General features: G+C 49.0%; 2 protein-coding genes across 3 annotated transcripts in view; both read right to left on the bottom strand.

The window, feature by feature from the left end:
• Positions 1-653: 653 nt before the first annotated feature.
• Positions 654-12170, bottom strand: olfm2b (olfactomedin 2b). Of its 2 annotated transcripts, none has more exons than XM_058381065.1 (8): positions 11842-12170; positions 11310-11534; positions 4255-4407; positions 3363-3518; positions 3050-3266; positions 2819-2925; positions 2614-2728; positions 654-1667 (listed from the first exon to the last, which is right to left on the bottom strand). In XM_058381065.1, exons 1-8 carry the CDS (start codon positions 11908-11910, stop codon positions 1105-1107), a joined length of 1605 nt encoding a protein of 534 aa, XP_058237048.1. In that variant the 5' UTR covers positions 11911-12170; the 3' UTR covers positions 654-1104. The 2 variants fall into 2 exon arrangements, with proteins under 2 accessions (XP_058237048.1, XP_058237049.1); XM_058381066.1 differs by having other exon boundaries at positions 660-1667; positions 4255-4404; positions 11842-12164.
• A 1768-nt stretch (positions 12171-13938) lies between these two features.
• col5a3b (collagen, type V, alpha 3b) overlaps positions 13939-17724 on the bottom strand; it is a 47022-nt gene continuing 43236 nt past the window's right edge. Inside the window, exons 55-65 of the mRNA XM_058381010.1 lie at positions 16819-16926; positions 16683-16736; positions 16547-16600; positions 16346-16453; positions 16203-16256; positions 16020-16109; positions 15504-15786; positions 15277-15389; positions 15118-15186; positions 14767-15000; positions 13939-14626 (exon numbers count right to left, since the gene is read on the bottom strand). Coding sequence (XP_058236993.1) covers positions 14480-14626; positions 14767-15000; positions 15118-15186; positions 15277-15389; positions 15504-15786; positions 16020-16109; positions 16203-16256; positions 16346-16453; positions 16547-16600; positions 16683-16736; positions 16819-16926 — 1314 coding nt within the window. The 3' untranslated portion in view covers positions 13939-14479. The remainder of the gene's footprint in view (positions 14627-14766; positions 15001-15117; positions 15187-15276; positions 15390-15503; positions 15787-16019; positions 16110-16202; positions 16257-16345; positions 16454-16546; positions 16601-16682; positions 16737-16818; positions 16927-17724) is intronic.

Consider the following 17724-nt stretch of genomic DNA (forward strand, 5'->3'; position numbering starts at 1 on the left):
AGGATCTGCTGCTAACATCTTGGTGCCAAATCCCACAGCACACCTTCAGGGATCTAGTGGAGTCCATGCCTCGAGAGATAGATAGATAGATAGATAGATAGATAGATAGATAGATAGATAGATAGATAGATAGATAGATAGATAGATAGATAGATGGATGGATGGATGGATGGATGGATGAACAGACAGATGGATGGATGGATGGATGGATGGACAGACGGACAGAGAGATAGTTGGACGGACGGACGGACGGACAGATGGACAGATAGATGGATGGATCGATCGATGGATGAACAGACAGACAAAGAGATGGCTGGATGGATGGATGATGGATGGATGGATTTATGGACAGACAGAGAGATGAATGGATGGATAGATGGATGGATGGATGGACCATGGACAGAGAGATAGTTGGATGGATGGATGGTTGGATGGATGGATGGATGAACCACGGACAGAGAGATAGTTGGATGGATGGATGGTTAGATGGATGAATGGACAGACAGAGAGATGGATGGATGGACGGACAGATGGACAGAAAGATAGATGGATACTTTATATCTGAAAAGTGTGTGTGTGTGAGTGAAAGGGAAAATATTAGACAAATAAACATCATTTACGTTTGTTTCACACTTTAATATTCATTCCATTTGTGTAGAATTCCAACTTTCATGCAGACAGAAATTCATTCCAGAGACGACACTGAGGTTTTTACATGATTACACACACACACACACACACACATCTGGTTTGGTGTGAGTGAAAAATGAAAGTGTGATGCTCTTTAATCTGCGGAAACATCAGTGGTGTGTTGTGTGTTCAGGTGGATCCACAGGTTCCCGCTCGGCTCATGGAGAACCTGGCAGAAGGAGGAACTGATATCAGGAACCGGTCATTCTGGTACGGTGTGGAGTGCTTATGGGTTTCCTGCTTTAGTCATTTGTTTTGTTTGGTATTGAAAAATCTTCACTCCTCACTTCCTTCGTTCTTTCCTTCATTCCTAACCACCTTCTGTCTCTTCTGTATTTTCTGTCCTTCTTCCCATTTACTTCCTTCTTTCTTTCTTGTTCCTTCCTATCTCCTTCTCAGCTCTCTTCTTCTTCTCTACACCTCGGTGAAGGTCTTGACCTTCTGCAGGAGTGTGATGTTGTAGATGACCTGATGACCGTTGTTCCAGGTGTACAGCGCCTTCTCTCTGGGGTTGTAGTCCATCATGGAGATGTGTGAGTACTGGTTGTGGAAGGGGATGTATGTGTACTCGTACATCTGGGTGTCGGTGTGGTAGATGAAGTGGATCTTGGCGCCGGTCAGGTGTGAGTCGGTGACATAGAGCGAGCCGCAGACAATGAAAGCCTCTCCGGCGCTACGCTTGGGGAAACCTGTGTCCCAGGACTGTACCAAGTCCAGTGTGATGGGGTTCAGGCGACCCAGCACCATGTTCCCCCCGTGCATCAGAGTGGTGTAGACCGCCCAGAGACCACTCTCGTCCGCCATGAGGTCGATGTCGGAGGATCCGCCCCAGGAGTATGGGAAGGTGTTGTTGCACGCGGCTTGAGAGAGAGTGCGCTGGGTCAGAACACTGCGCGAGAGCAGGTGATAGCGCACAATGACGTTACTCTGGTGTTTGTTATAGTAAAGAGAGCCGTTATACACCACATGACCTGTACCTGGGGGGGTGGGATAGACAGAGAGAGAGAGGGGGGGGGGGATTAGCAGTGTTCTTCAGTGTAAATTATTGTGTAATGTGGAGGTGATGGTGGAGGTGGAGCTAGAGGTGAAGGAGGAAATGGAGGTGAAGGAGGAGTGCAGGAGGAGAAAGAGGGGGAGGTGCAGGAGGAGAAAGAGGTGGAGGTGGAGGGGGATGTGGAGGTGGTGGAGGTTAAGGTGGAGGTGGAGCTAGAGGTGAAGGAGGAAGTGGAGGTGAAGGAGGAGTGCAGGAGGAGAAAGTGGGGGAGGTGCAGGAGGAGAAAGAGGTGGAGGTGAAGGTGGATGTGGAGATGGAGGTGGAGGGGGATGTGGAGGTGGTGGAGGTTAAGGTGGAGCTGGAGTTGGAGGTGAAGGTGGAGGTGCAGGAGGAGAAAGAGGTGGAGGTGAAGGTGGAGGTGCAGGAGAAAAAGGTGGAGGAGGAGGTGGAGATAGAGGTGGTGGAGGTGGAGGTGGTGGAGGTGTAAGTGGTGTAGGTGGAGGTGGAGGCGAAGGAAGAGGTGGTGGAGGTGGAGCTGGAGGTGAAGAAGGTGGTGTGGGTGGAGGTGGTGGTGAAGCTGGATGTGGAGGAGGAGGTGAAGGTGGAGTTGTAGGTGTAGAAGGTGGAGGTGTAGGTGTACATGGAGATGGAGATGGAGGTGGAAGTGGTGGATGTGGAGGTGGAGCTGGAGGTGTTAATTCTGCTGGAAATAAACCCTCCTTCATCTCTTATTCTTTCATCGAGCAGCTCAGAGTCTTTAATAAACATCCATTAACATGATCTTTACATCATCATCAGCCACTTTGTCCAGCCACTGTCCACTTTCCGCTCTCCTCCTCCAGCGGTCACCCGTTAGATGTTCAGTTAGAGGCTAAATGTTTCATTGTTTTCTGAGTAAATGTCCATCACGCTGTGGGTGGATGACGTACCTGCCCATGGGTGAGGAAGCTGATGCACCACAAAGTTGTGTCCTGTAACAAAGTCCCTCAGCGTCCTGTATTCAAACACACGCTTCCCTCTGAAGTAGCCTTCCATGGACCAAACCTGCAGACGGACACAGACTGACCGCTTCAGTCAGACCCGTTACCTGCTCCCTGTCTGTGATTTGACATAGTGTGAGGGGGTGGAGCTTACCCGTTCATCAGAGCTGGAAATCATACTGTCCATCATCCAAGAGCCAAAACGGGACCCAATGGATCTGATGGTGACCGGGTTACTGAGTCTCATCAACTTACCACAACCTCGAAACACACACACACACACACACTAGTTATTGTGAGGATCTGAACAACTTCCCTCAGGGATCAATAAATACTCGAAACAGGAAGTAGTCCAAACCACACACACACATACACACACACACACCAAGGGAGCTAGCACATGCGTGCAGTCGGCTCTGCAGCTGCATCTCTCTCTGCTCCAGCTGTTGAACACTGCTGTAGGTGAGGGTCTGCTCCCGGGTCAGACTCGAGCTCACGCTGTCCATCTCCCTCTTCAACACCTCCACCTTCAGCGCCTCGGACCGGAACCGAGCCAACACAGCACGCAGAGGAACACACTCCAGCACAGTCTGTTCCAGGTCCTACACACATACACACACACTTCTGAGATTCACCTATAGAGAAATGCAAAGATCTCACAGCTACCTGTTTGTGTGTGTGTGTGTGTGTGTGTGTACCTTCAGCACTTTATGAGTGACGGTATGAGGGTTACTGAACGCCGTCTTCACCCTCATTTCCACACCGATGATCTTCTTCTCCGTGTCTCTGATATGCTGCAGATCTCGAGATGTTCGCCAGTCCAACAGCTCCAAATACTGAGACACATTCTGGAGCTGACACACACACACACACACACACACACACACTCCTTTAGTTTATAATAACATATATCCTCTATCGCTGTCTCAGTGACATCATATCCTCATGATGACATATATTCATGACGCTCAGTTTCATCCTCTTGTTTCTGCTCAGATCTCAGATCTCCTTCTGATGGAACTCATCACATCATCACCTCTCTCCACAGCAGGGGGTGTGTAAAATGCTGTAAAACAGAAATCTACATGTCTTCTACATCCTTGTGTCAGGGGTCATGGGTTAACGGGGGCTTCAGGGTTCTTTGGATTATTATAAAAGGATTTATTTGGAGCTCTTTGTGATGGGACACTCTGTATCGCACCTTTAAGAGCATGTGATGTGACACTGCTCCCTGGTGGATGGTGCATCACATGACAGCTCGTGTCACCTGTAAGCATTATAACATAAATTAAACTTTCTACTCGTTTCTACTGACTTTAACATGAGGCATCTTTAACTTTAATCTTTTAACTAGAAAATAAACAAAAAACCTACTTAGAGTGTGATTTTTGTTAGAAGCATTGTTTCTCTGTCAGTTCTAGGTGTAACAGGGGGCGGGGCTTAAAGGTAGCACGGGTGTGTGTGTTGTATTAAAATAAATGTTCAAATAAAGTCAAGTGAAAATGTGAAGGATTTATGTTCTGGCCCTGAATTATTTTTGGAATGTGTGTGTGTGTGTGTGTGTGTGTGGGTGTGTTGGAGGAGACCCACATGCTCAGTGATTTGGCGAAGGCGAGTGTGTCGTGGTTCTTTCCGGCAGTGGTTCGGTGGGGGGGCGAGGAGTGTACACACACACTTCCCTCCTACATCTGATACAGACCCAAAGACCTGCCAGCCTTCATCCTGCCCCGGATACCCCACCTGCTGACACACACACACACAGTGAAGGATTAAATCTGAGAATTGCCCAAAAATCAGTCACAGGAAACCCAAACAACAACAAACAGAAAAAGACTAGGAACAAGGAACTTTAGGAACAAGGAAGTTTTACCAACATTTTTTAAAAGTACAGAAATATAACTTACTGATTAAATTCATTAATTTCATGTTTTTTTTCTCTTTTTGTCTTTCCCTCTCTGCAGAGCTCTTTAATTAACAGGCTGCCCCCTCACACCTCTCCATCTGTTCCCATCTACCCTGTGTGTCTCTCTCTGTGTGTGTGTGTGTGTGTGTGTGTGTGTGTGTGTGTGTGATTGGACATTTCCCAGTTTTAGCTGGAACAAAAAACAAACCTCCCACTCAAAAAACTCCCTGCATCCTGTTGACCAGCACACACTAACCTCCCACGCACACACACACACACACACACACACATACATGATAATGTGTCTAACTAACAAGTCAATAACGTAAACTCTATATATTATAGTGTATATACACAGATACATGTATAGATTAGAAAATATATAGAAAATAAGAAACATACAGTTCAGAAATTAAAAAAATATAAAAAGGTTAAATTGTTAGAATTATATATGAGACAATAAACCAGTGTGTCATTTATCTGCTTCTCAAACTGTTACATTTCACTAAATATCTTTAAATTTGCACACATTGAATATAATAAACGTTAGTTATTATTAATCATTTCTATTAATCAGGTCTCTGTTGGTTTAAATATTAAAAGATGAACCTCCAAAATGTGTTTAATAAATCATCATTTTCATCATTTTTTTATTAGTCAATGTTAACATCAGCATTTAAACCAACAGGTTAGATTAAAGTTAATGTTATTAGATGATCAGCTCTAAAGTTCAGTGCTGCAGTGTGAGGGTGTGATGTGTGAGGTGTGTGATGTGTGAGGTGTGTGGTGTGAGGTGTGATGTGAGAGGGTGTGATGTGTGAGGGTGATGTGTGTGGGGTGTGAGGTATGATGTGTGAGGGTGTGAGGTGTGAGGGTGTGAGGTGTGTGATGTGTGAGGGTGTGATGTGTGAGGGTGTGATGTGTGAGGGTGTGAGGTGTGATGTGAGAGGGTGTGATGTGTGAGGGTGATGTGTGTGGGGTGTGAGATGTGATGTGTGAGGGTGTGATGTGTGAGGGTATGAGGTGTGTGATGTGTGAGGGTGTGAGGTGTGAGGGTGTGATGTGTGAGGGTGTGAGGTGTGTGATGTGTGAGGTGTGAGGGTGTGATGTGTGAGGGTGTGAGGTGTGATGTGTGAGGGTGTGAGGGTGTGATGTGTGAGGGTGTGAGGTGTGTGATGTGTGAGGGTGTGAGGTGTGAGGGTGTGAGGGTGTGATGTGTGAGGGTGTGAGGTGTGATGTGTGAGGGTGTGAGGTGTGTGAGGGTGTGAGGGTGTGATGTGTGAGGTGTGATGTGTGAGAGTGTGATGTGTGAGGTGTGTGATGTGTGAGGGTGTGAGGTGTGATGTGTGAGGGTGTGATGTGTGAGGGTGTGAGGTGTGATGTGTGAGGGTGTGATGTGTGAGGTGTGTGATGTGTGAGGTGTGAGGGTGTGAGGTGTGAGGTGTGTGAGGGTGTGATGTGTGAGGGTGTGATGTGTGAGGGTGTGAGGTGTGATGTGTGAGGGTGTGATGTGTGAGGGTGTGATGTGTGAGGGTGTGATGTGTGACGTGTGTGATGTGTGAGGTGTGTGAGGGTGTGATGTGTGAGGGTGTGATGTGTGAGGGTGTGAGGGTGTGATGTGTGACGTGTGTGATGTGTGAGGTGTGTGATGTGTGAGGTGTGAGAGTGTGAGGTGTGAGGTGTGAGGTGTGTGAGGGTGTGATGTGTGAGGGTGTGATGTGTGATGTGTGAGGGTGTGATGTGTGAGGTGTGATGTGTGAGGTGTGTGAGGGTGTGATGTGTGAGGTGTGTGATGTGTGAGGGTGTGAGGGTGTGAGGTGTGAGGTGTGATGTGTGAGGGTGTGATGTGTGAGGGTGTGATTGTGAGGTGTGATGTGTGAGGGTGTGAGGGTGTGATGTGTGAGGTGTGTGAGGGTGTGAGGGTGTGAGGTGTGATGTGTGAGGGTGTGAGAGTGTGAGGTGTGATGTGTGAGGGTGTGAGGGTGTGATGTGTGAGGGTGTGATGTGTGAGGGTGTGATGTGTGAGGTGTGATGTGTGAGGTGTGTGAGGGTGTGATGTGTGAGGTGTGTGATGTGTGAGGGTGTGAGGTGTGTGATGTGTGAGGTGTGAGGGTGTGATGTGTGAGGGTGTGATGTGTGAGGTGTGAGGGTGTGAGGGTGTGAGGTGTGATGTGTGAGGGTGTGATGTGTGAGGGTGTGAGGGTATGAGGTGTGTGATGTGTGAGGGTGTGAGGTGTGAGGGTGTGAGGTGTGATGTGTGAGGGTGTGATGTGTGAGGGTGTGAGGTGTGATGTGTGAGAGTGTGAGGTGTGAGGTGTGTGAGGGTGTGAGGTGTGAGGTGTGTGATGTGTGATGTGTGAGGGTGTGAGGTGTGATGTGTGAGGGTGTGATTGTGAGGTGTTATGTGTGAGGGTGTGAGGGTGTGATGTGTGAGGTGTGAGGGTGTGAGGTGTGATGTGTGAGGGTGTGATGTGTGAGGTGTGATGTGTGAGGGTATGAGGTGTGTGATGTGTGAGGGTGTGAGGTGTGAGGTATGTGATGTGTGAGGGTGTGAGGTGTGAGGGTGTGATGTGTGAGGGTGTGAGGTGTGAGGTGTGATGTGTGAGGGTGTGATGTGTGAGGGTGTGAGGTGTGATGTGTGAGGGTGTGATTGTGAGGTGTGATGTGTGAGGGTGTGATGTGTGGGTGTGTGATGTGTGAGGGTGTGAGGTGTGATGTGTGAGGGTGTGAGGTGTGATGTGTGATGTGTGATGTGTGAGGGTGTGATGTGTGAGGGTGTGATGTGTGAGGGTGTGAGGTGTGATGTGTGAGGGTGTGATGTGTGAGGGTGTGAGGTGTGATGTGTGAGGGTGTGATGTGTGAGGGTGTGAGGTGTGAGGGTGTGAGGGTGTGATGTGTGAGGGTGTGAGGTGTGATGTGTGAGGGTGTGAGGTGTGTGAGGGTGTGAGGGTGTGAGGGTGTGATGTGTGAGGTGTGATGTGTGAGGGTGTGAGGTGTGAGAGTGTGATGTGTGAGGTGTGTGAGGGTGTGATGTGTGAGGTGTGTGATGTGTGAGGGTGTGAGGTGTGATGTGTGAGGGTGTGATGTGTGAGGGTGTGAGGTGTGATGTGTGAGAGTGTGAGGTGTGTGAGGTGTGTGATGTGTGAGGTGTGAGAGTGTGAGGTGTGAGGTGTGTGAGGGTGTGATGTGTGAGGGTGTGATGTGTGAGGGTGTGAGGTGTGATGTGTGAGGGTGTGATGTGTGAGGGTGTGAGGGTGTGATGTGTGAGGGTGTGATGTGTGACGTGTGTGATGTGTGAGGTGTGTGAGGGTGTGATGTGTGAGGGTGTGATGTGTGAGGGTGTGAGGGTGTGATGTGTGAGGTGTGTGATGTGTGAGGTGTGTGATGTGTGAGGTGTGATGTGTGAGAGTGTGAGGTGTGAGGTGTGAGGTGTGTGAGGGTGTGATGTGTGAGGGTGTGATGTGTGAGGGTGTGATGTGTGATGTGTGAGGGTGTGATGTGTGAGGTGTGATGTGTGAGGTGTGTGAGGGTGTGATGTGTGAGGGTGTGATGTGTGAGGGTGTGAGGGTGTGATGTGTGATGTGTGATGTGTGTGATGTGTGAGGTGTGAGGGTGTGAGGTGTGATGTGTGAGGGTGTGATGTGTGAGGGTGTGAGGTGTGATGTGTGAGGGTGTGAGAGTGTGAGGTGTGATGTGTGAGGGTGTGATGTGTGAGGGTGTGATGTGTGAGGGTGTGATGTGTGAGGTGTGATGTGTGAGGTGTGTGAGGGTGTGATGTGTGAGGTGTGTGATGTGTGAGGGTGTGAGGGTGTGAGATGTGAGGTGTGTGAGGGTGTGATGTGTGAGGGTGTGATGTGTGAGGTGTGTGATGTGTGAGGGTGTGAGGGTGTGAGGTGTGATGTGTGAGGGTGTGATGTGTGATGTGTGAGGGTGTGAGGTGTGTGATGTGTGAGGGTGTGATGTGTGAGGTGTGAGGTGTGATGTGTGAGGTGTGATGTGTGAGGGTGTGATGTGTGAGGTGTGATGTGTGAGAGTGTGAGGTGTGAGGTGTGAGGTGTGAGGGTGTGATGTGTGAGGGTGTGAGGGTGTGATGTGTGAGGGTGTGAGGTGTGTGATGTGTGAGGGTGTGATGTGTGAGGGTGTGAGGGTGTGAGGTGTGATGTGTGAGGGTGTGATGTGTGAGGTGTGATGTGTGAGAGTGTGAGGTGTGAGGTGTGTGAGGGTGTGATGTGTGAGGGTGTGAGGGTGTGATGTGTGAGGATGTGAGGGTGTGAGGTGTGATGTGTGAGGGTGTGATGTGTGATGTGTGAGGGTGTGAGGGTGTGATGTGTGAGGGTGTGAGGTGTGATGTGTGAGGGTGTGATGTGTGAGGGTGTGATGTGTGAGGGTGTGAGGGTGTGAGGTGTGTGATGTGTGAGGGTGTGATGTGTGAGGGTGTGAGGTGTAGGTGTGTGAGGGTGTGATGTGTGAGGGTGTGAGGTGTGATGTGTGAGGTGTGTGATGTGTGAGGGTGTGAGGTGTGATGTGTGAGGGTGTGATGTGTGAGGGTGTGAGGTGTGAGGGTGTGATGTGTGAGGGTGTGAGGGTGTGAGGTGTAGGTGTGTGAGGGTGTGATGTGTGAGGGTGTGAGGTGTGAGGGTGTGATGTGTGATGTGTGAGGGTGTGAGGTGTAGGTGTGTGAGGGTGTGATGTGTGAGGGTGTGAGGTGTGAGGGTGTGATGTGTGAGGTGTGATGTGTGAGGGTGTGAGGTGTGATGTGTGAGGGTGTGATGTGTGAGGTGTGAGGGTGTGATGTGTGAGGGTGTGAGGTGTGTGATGTGTGAGGGTGTGAGGTGTGAGGGTGTGAGGTGTGATGTGTGAGGGTGTGATGTGTGAGGGTGTGAGGTGTGTGATGTGTGAGGTGTGAGGGTGTGATGTGTGAGGGTGTGATGTGTGAGGTGTGAGGGTGTGAGGGTGTGATGTGTGATGTGTGTGATGTGTGAGGTGTGAGGGTGTGAGGTGTGATGTGTGAGGGTGTGAGGGTGTGATGTGTGAGGTGTGAGGTGTGAGGGTGTGAGGTATGTGATGTGTGAGGGTGTGAGGGTGTGAGGTGTGAGGTGTGAGGGTGTGATGTGTGAGGGTGTGAGAGTGTGATGTGTGATGTGTGAGAGGGTGTGATGTGTGAGGGTGTGAGGTGTGATGTGTGAGGTGTGTGAGGTGTGAGGGTGTGAGGGTATGAGGTGTGTGATGTGTGAGGGTGTGATGTGTGAGGTGTGAGGGTGTGAGGTGTGATGTGTGAGGGTGTGAGGTGTGAGGTGTGAGGTGTGAGGGTGTGATGTGTGAGGGTGTGAGGGTGTGATGTGTGAGGGTGTGAGGTGTGTGATGTGTGAGGGTGTGATGTGTGAGGGTGTGAGGGTGTGAGGTGTGATGTGTGAGAGTGTGATGTGCGAGGTGTGATGTGTGAGAGTGTGAGGTGTGAGGTGTGTGAGGGTGTAATGTGTGAGGGTGTGAGGGTGTGATGTGTGAGGGTGTGAGGGTGTGATGTGTGAGGGTGTGAGGTGTGAGGGTGTGAGGTGTGAGGGTGTGATGTGTGAGGGTGTGAGGTGTGATGTGTGAGGGTGTGATGTGTGAGGGTGTGATGTGTGAGGGTGTGAGGTGTGAGGGTGTGAGGTGTGTGATGTGTGAGGGTGTGATGTGTGAGGGTGTGAGGGTGTGATGTGTGAGGGTGTGATGTGTGAGGGTGTGATGTGAGAGGGTGTGATGTGAGAGGGTGTGATGTGTGAGGTGTGTGAGGGTGTGATGTGTGTGATGTGTGAGGGTGTGATGTGTGAGAGTGTGAGGTGTGTGAGGGTGTGATGTGTGAGGGTGTGAGGTGTGATGTGTGAGGGTGTGATGTGTGATGTGTGAGGGTGTGATGTGTGAGGGTGTGAGGGTGTGAGGGTGTGATGTGAGAGGGTGTGATGTGTGAGGTGTGTGAGGGTGTGATGTGTGTGATGTGTGAGGGTGTGAGGGTGTGATGTGTGAGAGTGTGAGGTGTGTGAGGGTGTGATGTGTGAGGGTGTGAGGGTGTGATGTGTGAGGGTGTGATGTGTGAGGTGTGTGATGTGTGTGATGTGTGAGGGTGTGAGGTGTGATGTGTGAGGGTATGATGTGTGAGGTGTGATGTGTGAGGGTATGATGTGTGAGGATGTGACGTGTGAGGGTGTGAGGTGTGATGTGTGAGGTGTGAGGTGTGATGTGTGAGGGTGTGAGGTGTGTGAGGGTGTGAGGTGTGATGTGTGAGGGTGTGATGTGTGAGGTGTGATGTGTGATGTGTGAGGGTGTGAGGTGTGATGTGTGAGGGTGTGATGTGTGAGGTGTGATGTGTGATGTGTGAGGGTGTGATGTGTGATGTGTGAGGTGTGATGTGTGAGGGTGTGAGGTGTGTGAGGGTGTGAGGTGTGATGTGTGAGGGTGTGTGATGTGTGAGGGTGTGAGGGTGTGAGGTGTGAGGGTGTGAGGTGTGAGGTGTGAGGTGTGAGGGTGTGAGGTGTGGGATGTGTGGGTGTGAGGTGTGATGTGTGAGGTGTGAGGGTGTGAGGTGTGAGGGTGTGAGGTGTGAGGTGTGAGGGTGTGAGGTGTGAGGTGTGAGGGTGTGAGGTGTGAGGGTGTGAGGTGTGGGATGTGTGGGTGTGAGGTGTGATGTGTGAGGTGTGAGGGTGTGATGTTTGAGTGTGCTGAGTGACTGTAGTGTTGTGTGTAATACTTCAGCATTAACACCTACACTGATGAACTTCTCAGAGGTTCCGGGTCGAGCCGCCGTCTGATCCAGTCCCACCAGTTTAGGAAGCGTCTGAGACATCCAGTTAGTCAGCATGGCCATGGTACTGAGCACCAGACCCATCTTCAGTATGGGAACACTCATCATTACCAGAACCAGCACCAGAACCAGCACCAGAACCAGAACAGAGCAGAGTGAACGTCTGGGTGATGAAAACTTCAGCAACTTCTAAAGACAAAAATACAGAAAGTGAAGAATCTGAGAAAGTTCATGATGTTTAATGCAGACACTGAAAAAGTAAAGAAGAAAACTTTCTCAGTTCTGCTCTAAAAGCTCTTCCTAATGAAGAAGATTCTACTACAGAGGTTTAAAAAATTCAGTAAAAGCTGCAAAGTTCTGAAGAAAGACCAGTTCTGAAATGAGGGATGAAAAATATGAACATTAAAGAAAAACATTTACTAAAAACGTTCATTTAAAATAATTCAGATTGCACAAATATAAACAAAATTAAGATGATGTTAGAAATGCTAATCACCTCAGATGACTGAAGCTCCAACCTGCGGAATGTGAAATAACACTGAAAGAAAATTCTGGAAAAAATCATGAGAAATAGAATGGAATCGATCGGTCCAGGAGAAATGTCCAGGAGTCCAAACTGTAAAGATTCCTCAGTGTTAGAGATTTCTGATATAAAATACAGTGATGTCCTCAGAGTGAAGAGTTCCCTTTAGATCTTCACCTACTGTATCAATCCAACACACCTCTTCATATATATATCTCAGAGCTTTACAGAAAAACAGAGATGACTGACTCACTGTCCTGTATCTCCTCTACTGAGTGTGTGTGTGTGTGTATGTGTGTGTGTGTGTAAAGTAGGGGAGGGGAGGCGTGTGTGTGTGTGTGTGTGTGTGTGTGTGTGTGTGTGTGCGTGTGTGTGTGTGTGTGTAAAGTAGGGGAGGGGAGGTGTGTATGTGTGTGTGTGTAGAGAATGGGAGGTAAGGCGTGTGTGTGTGTGTGTGTGAAGGGGAGGGGAGGTGTGTGTGTAGAGAATGGGAAATGTGTGTGTGTGTGAGTGTGTGTGTGTGTGAAGCGGAGGGGAGGGGAGGTGTGTGTGTGTGTTTATGGGTGGGTAGCACGCCAGGGAGCCATCATCCGTGCCTACCAAGAAGAACTAGCTGCCCTGCAGGCCGCCCATGAGCTACAACAACGACTACCGCCTGCCCAGACGACCCCCTTGGCCTCCGACACTCCCACACACAGTGAGTTGGTATGCATGGCTCTCCCAGAGAAGTTAGATGGCTTTGCAGATGGGTTTCTGTGACAGTGCGATAACAGTGGCAGACTATTTATTGAAATTTCATACCCTGGTGGCGCAAAGCAGGTGGAACAACTTGGCACTTCTGGCTGTATTCCGTGAGGGACTTCGTCTAGCCCTGCAGGCTGAAATGGCATGTCAGGACACTAACACCTCCCTATCTGAGTACCTGACCATTGCCATCCACCTGGTTAACCTTCTGCTCCAACAACACCACGGCCCTTGTCCACACACTGAACCTTGGTCTCGGGAGGAGTATCGGAGCCCCAGGGAGGACAGACCAGAGCTGATGCAGCTAGGCTGCACCCAGGTGTCTCTAGAGGAGTCTATGTTTCTACTGTTGAGGCTCAGGCCACCAGGTCTCAGCTTGCCCGGAAAGGCCCGCAACGTCTAAGGTGAGGAAGAACCACTGGTGCTCATGCACTACTGGTGCAGCCTTTGTACAACTGAAGAAGAGCTTCACCACAGCACCAATCCTGAGACACCCAGACCCCAGCCTCCTGTTCATTGTCAAGGTGGATGCCTCCAGATGGCTCTGGCTATGCTGTCTTGACACCACGGGAAACCTGGCAAAGTCTCCCCTTGCACCTACTTCTCCCAGAAGCTGACCCCAGCGGAAGTAAACTGTGGGGAACCGGAAGCCTTTATCCATCAAAGCGGCTCTGGAGGAGTTGCGACACTGGCAGGAGGGGGCGTGACACCCGTTCCTAGTGCTGATGGAGCATCGTACCTCTGCAACGCCAGGTGGCTGAACCCACGCCAAGCCCGGTGGGTACTGTTCTTCACACGGTTCCAGCTCTTGGTAACGTACCTGAACATATACAGGAACAAAGAACGGCAAAGCAGATGCCCTGTCATGACCCTGAGAGTACTTCCTCACTGGCAGAACCCATACTGCCTCCCTCAGTCATGCTCAGGATCTGACAGGTCCAGGTCAACGAGCCCCCACCACCTGCCTGTCCACCCACCAAGCTATATGTACCCACCTCGCTGCACCCCCAGAGGTATTGCAGTGGGTGCATGAGGCACCCAGGCATCATCTCTGCACATGGATCCTTACTCACCTGCCTCCAGAGCTTCATTACAATATGTGTGTGTGTGTGTGTGTGTGTAGAGAAGGGGAGCAGAGGCATGTGTGTGTGTATATATGTGTGTGTGTAGAGAAGGGGAGGGGAAGCTTGGCGTGTGTGTGTGTGTGTAGTGGAGTTGTATGTATGGAGATGTATGTATCATTGTATGTGTGTGTGTATATAGAGAAGGGGAGGTGTGTGTGTGTGTAGAGAAGGGGAGGTGTGTGTGTGTGTGTGTAGAGAAGGGGAGGGGAGGCATGTGGTTGTAATAAAGGTTTATTAGAGGCGTGTCCCTGCAGATGATGTCGTTATAATCAATTTAAAAAACTATAATAATGAGATCAGAGCTCCTCATTCATCTGAAAGACATTTTAACTCCTGCAGAATGTGTTTTTTTCCCAGAATGCACTGCAGGCTTCTCATACAACATGTAAACACAATAAACACAACATGTAGCACCGTGGTTACACAACATTCACACAAAAATATAACACACTTATACAATAACAACAACTCATTCCAATATGAGAGAAAAACAATAAGTTCAATCCACAGCAAGTGTGTGTGTGTGTGTGCGTGTGTGTGTGTGAGTGTATGTGTGTGTAGTTGAACAAGGTGATTCTGGTCACATGATTAACAGAATTAAAATAATAACAATATTAAAATTAATAAAAAAGAAAAGCACCAGAGTCACACACTCTGCCCTGTGTGTGTGTGTGTTTGTGTGTGTGTGTGTGTGTGTTTGTGTGTGTGTGTACAGTCTTAGTCTCTCTTTCTCTCTCGGATGTTTATCCGTTGAAGCACACTGGACCCACAGAGAATCCGAACTTCTGTTTGGTATTTCCGAAGTCGGACACGGCCACGTCCACCACGGGCAGAGTGTCTGTGTTAGGGTAGTCAAAAGTCATCTCGGTGTGATCCTGACCCGACCGGGACTGTGAGTGAGACACAATGCAGTCTGTTATTACATAGTTATTACTGTGTCATCATAGTGTATAACATAGTAGTGTGGGAATAACACACTGGGTTTTGTGTTCTTCCCTGCTGTAAGTTTGAGTGTGTGAAATGACCTGACCTGGCAGCCATCATAGTTGGCGTGAATGTATTGAGTGTGTTGATATGTCAGCTCTTCTCCGTTGCTGGCTCTGAAGCGCAGCGCGTGTGTGTATGAGAAAGAGCTGCGGTCGAGCCAAGCAGCAGAGTTCTGACACTGATAGGTGAAGGTCTGGTGTGCTGTGGCGCTCAGCAGCTTCAGGAAACCCATCTGAACCACATGCACTGGGTTCCCATCCTCATCCACATACTGGAACTGAGAGGAGCAGACAGGAGGGAAGTGTTAATACTACTACTACACACACACACACACACATATACACACACACACACACACACATATACACACACATATACACACACACACACACACCTTTGATCCTTTCCTGAACTTGCTGTACCAGGTTCCAGGCTTCTCCTTGTTCCATGCAGAGATCTTCACCTGAGTCATGAACACATCCTTCAGTTGTGTGTGTGTGTTGTTATTATTATCAGTGTGTTTATTCTCTCAGATGGTGTGTGTGTGTCTCACCTCCTGGTGCCTGCTGTGTGGCCTCACACACGTCTCTCCTTCTGCTGTGAAGTTACAGAACACCTTGAAGGCATCTCTGTGGCAGCCCTGATTCGGGTCGATCCAGTACACCCCTGAAATCCAGAGACCAGTTCACACTCATTAATGACATCACACGCTATTTTAAACAGAAAACTGTAATTCAACACTGGACAAAATCTTTAATTCAAACACACACACACACACACCATCAGGTAAGTCGGCGTGAACCATCCAGAGCTCCTTGCAGGTACGAGCTGGACTGTGGTAGGTTCCCTTTGGAATGCGCAAACCCTCCACCTCCGTCCTCATGGAGACCAGCGACACAAAAACCCCCTCCATGTCCTTTCCCTCTTCACCCGTTCCATCACTCTGCATCTCCTCCTCTTCCTTCCCTCCATCTATCTCTCCTTCGCTCTCTCCCTCAGCCTCAGAGTCATGTCTTCGCTTCCTGCCCCTGGAGAAAGGATCAGAATGTTCTGCAGGAAGACCCTACACACACACACACACACACACACACAGGTCACTCCAACACAGTCTGGTCTAAAATGTTTAGAGGCAAACAATAATAATTGAACAGTTGAGAGAAGACCTTGGATTTGACCAGAACTATCAGAACCTGTTCAGGGAGACATGTACCTTCAAAGAGATAATGTTACCCAGAAATCCTGAGGACACTAATAATTCTACCTGTAAGGTGTGTTTGTGTGGTGTGTTTAACTCACAGGAGGACCAGGTGGTCCAATGGGTCCAGCATCTCCTCTAGGTCCAATGGGGCCCTGATTGCCTTTGGACCCTTTTTGTCCCATAGATCCCTGTAGGTCAGTTACACACACTTTATGCTACACACCTGAAAATTTTTTTAGAGTTTAGTTTATTAAGTGTGTCTGTGTCTGTGTGAGACTTACAGAGAGTCCAGGTAAGCCTGGGGGTCCACTGGGGCCAGAAGGACCAACTGCACCCTAAAAGATGAGAGTGTGTATGTGTGTGTGTGAGAGAGAGAGAGAAACATATTCAAGATGGTGATTTAAGTGTTTGTAGGTGTGCTGACCTCATCTCCTTTAGGTCCCTGTATCCCCTGGTTACCAGGAAGCCCGCGGTCTCCCTTCTCTCCTATTTCACCAGGAGGACCAATCAGACCAATCAGACCTCCATGACCCTGTAATAAACATGTTAATGATAAACAACATTCTTCACCAGTAAGATTAGTGGACAAACATCACTACCCAATGAGGTTCTCATTCTTGTGTACCTTATCTCCTTTCCTGCCATGGTCTCCTTTAAGTCCTGGCAAACCAGCGGGACCCTGAATGTAACAAGAGAAAACATTCAAATGTAATGTTGCTCAAAGATCAAAGGTTAAATCTTAGCACCTACACCAGACCTACCATTGGTCCTGGAGGTCCTGTTTGACCCAGGGGTCCATTTACACCCTGATCTCCCTGAAAGACAGAAAAACAAACATCCAGAGTGTCAACAAGCTCTAAATGCGTGTGTCAATGTTTTTAGAGAAAAGTGACCCACCGCTGGTCCTGGGATCCCCCGAGGTCCCTGAGGTCCTGATTTTCCAGGGTTCCCCTGAGCTCCAACTGGACCTGTCTTCCCCATGGCTCCCTCATAACCTGGAGCACCCTGAAACAAAAATTACTGTGATCGTCCCAGAACCCTTGTGTTCCAGACTCTGTTTAGGAACTGGGCCACATTTCTGCCAGTTTAAGCGACTAATTTTTATTTAAGCAGATTCCTAACACACTGTGTGACAATAATAACTGGGGGTTATTATAACAATTATATTATTATTATAACAATAATAACTGGTGGTTCAAGTGGTTAAGGCTCTGGGTTGTTGATCAGAGGATCAGGGTTCAAGCCTCAGCACCACCAAACTCCACTGTTGAGCAACTGAGCAAGGCCCTTAACCTGTTCCAGGGGGCTGTATCATACGTGCCCCTGCAGTCTGACCGCAACTGGGGCAGTGGTGGGTCAAGTGGTTAAGGCAATTAAGGCTTTGGGCTGTTGATCGGAGGATCGGAGGTTCAAGCCCCAGCAAGCTCCACTGTTGGGCAACTGAGCAAGGCCCTTAACCCTCCCTACTCCAGGGCTCCAGCTGCCCTTGCACTCTGAACCCAAGGTATTTTCTCAGCTGGGATGTGCAAAGAAAAGAATTCCACTGTAATGTATTTGTAGTGATAAAAAAGGCTTCATGCCCTTAGTTCACTTCTGATAAGATGAATGCTGAAGATCCAAAAAATGAACTAAGGGAACTAGCAAAACCAGAAGAACTAGCAGTTGATGTTATCAGGAATATGGCATAAAAATGATAAAGGTTCTCGTGAGTTCGAAGTTTGGCTTTATGAATCTATTCACTGAGAGTCTATAGACACCATCACAGTCATGAACAAGACATGATACACACATGTTGAGTGGTTT

Source organism: Hemibagrus wyckioides, linkage group LG26 (genome assembly GCF_019097595.1).
Source record: "Hemibagrus wyckioides isolate EC202008001 linkage group LG26, SWU_Hwy_1.0, whole genome shotgun sequence".
Lineage (NCBI taxonomy): Eukaryota > Metazoa > Chordata > Actinopteri > Siluriformes > Bagridae > Hemibagrus > Hemibagrus wyckioides.

Bases quoted from the DNA above. Each gene is read 5' to 3' on its own strand.
- olfm2b (XM_058381065.1), bottom strand. From the start codon at position 11,910: ATGATTTTTTCCAGAATTTTCTTTCAGTGTTATTTCACATTCCGCAGG. The intron at 3,267-3,362 runs GTACACACACAC...GTATGTGTGTAG, and splicing joins TCACTCATAAAGTGCTGAAG to GACCTGGAACAGACTGTGCT. The intron at 1,668-2,613 runs GTACGTCATCCA...CCACCCCCCCAG, and splicing joins GCTTCCTCACCCATGGGCAG to GTACAGGTCATGTGGTGTAT.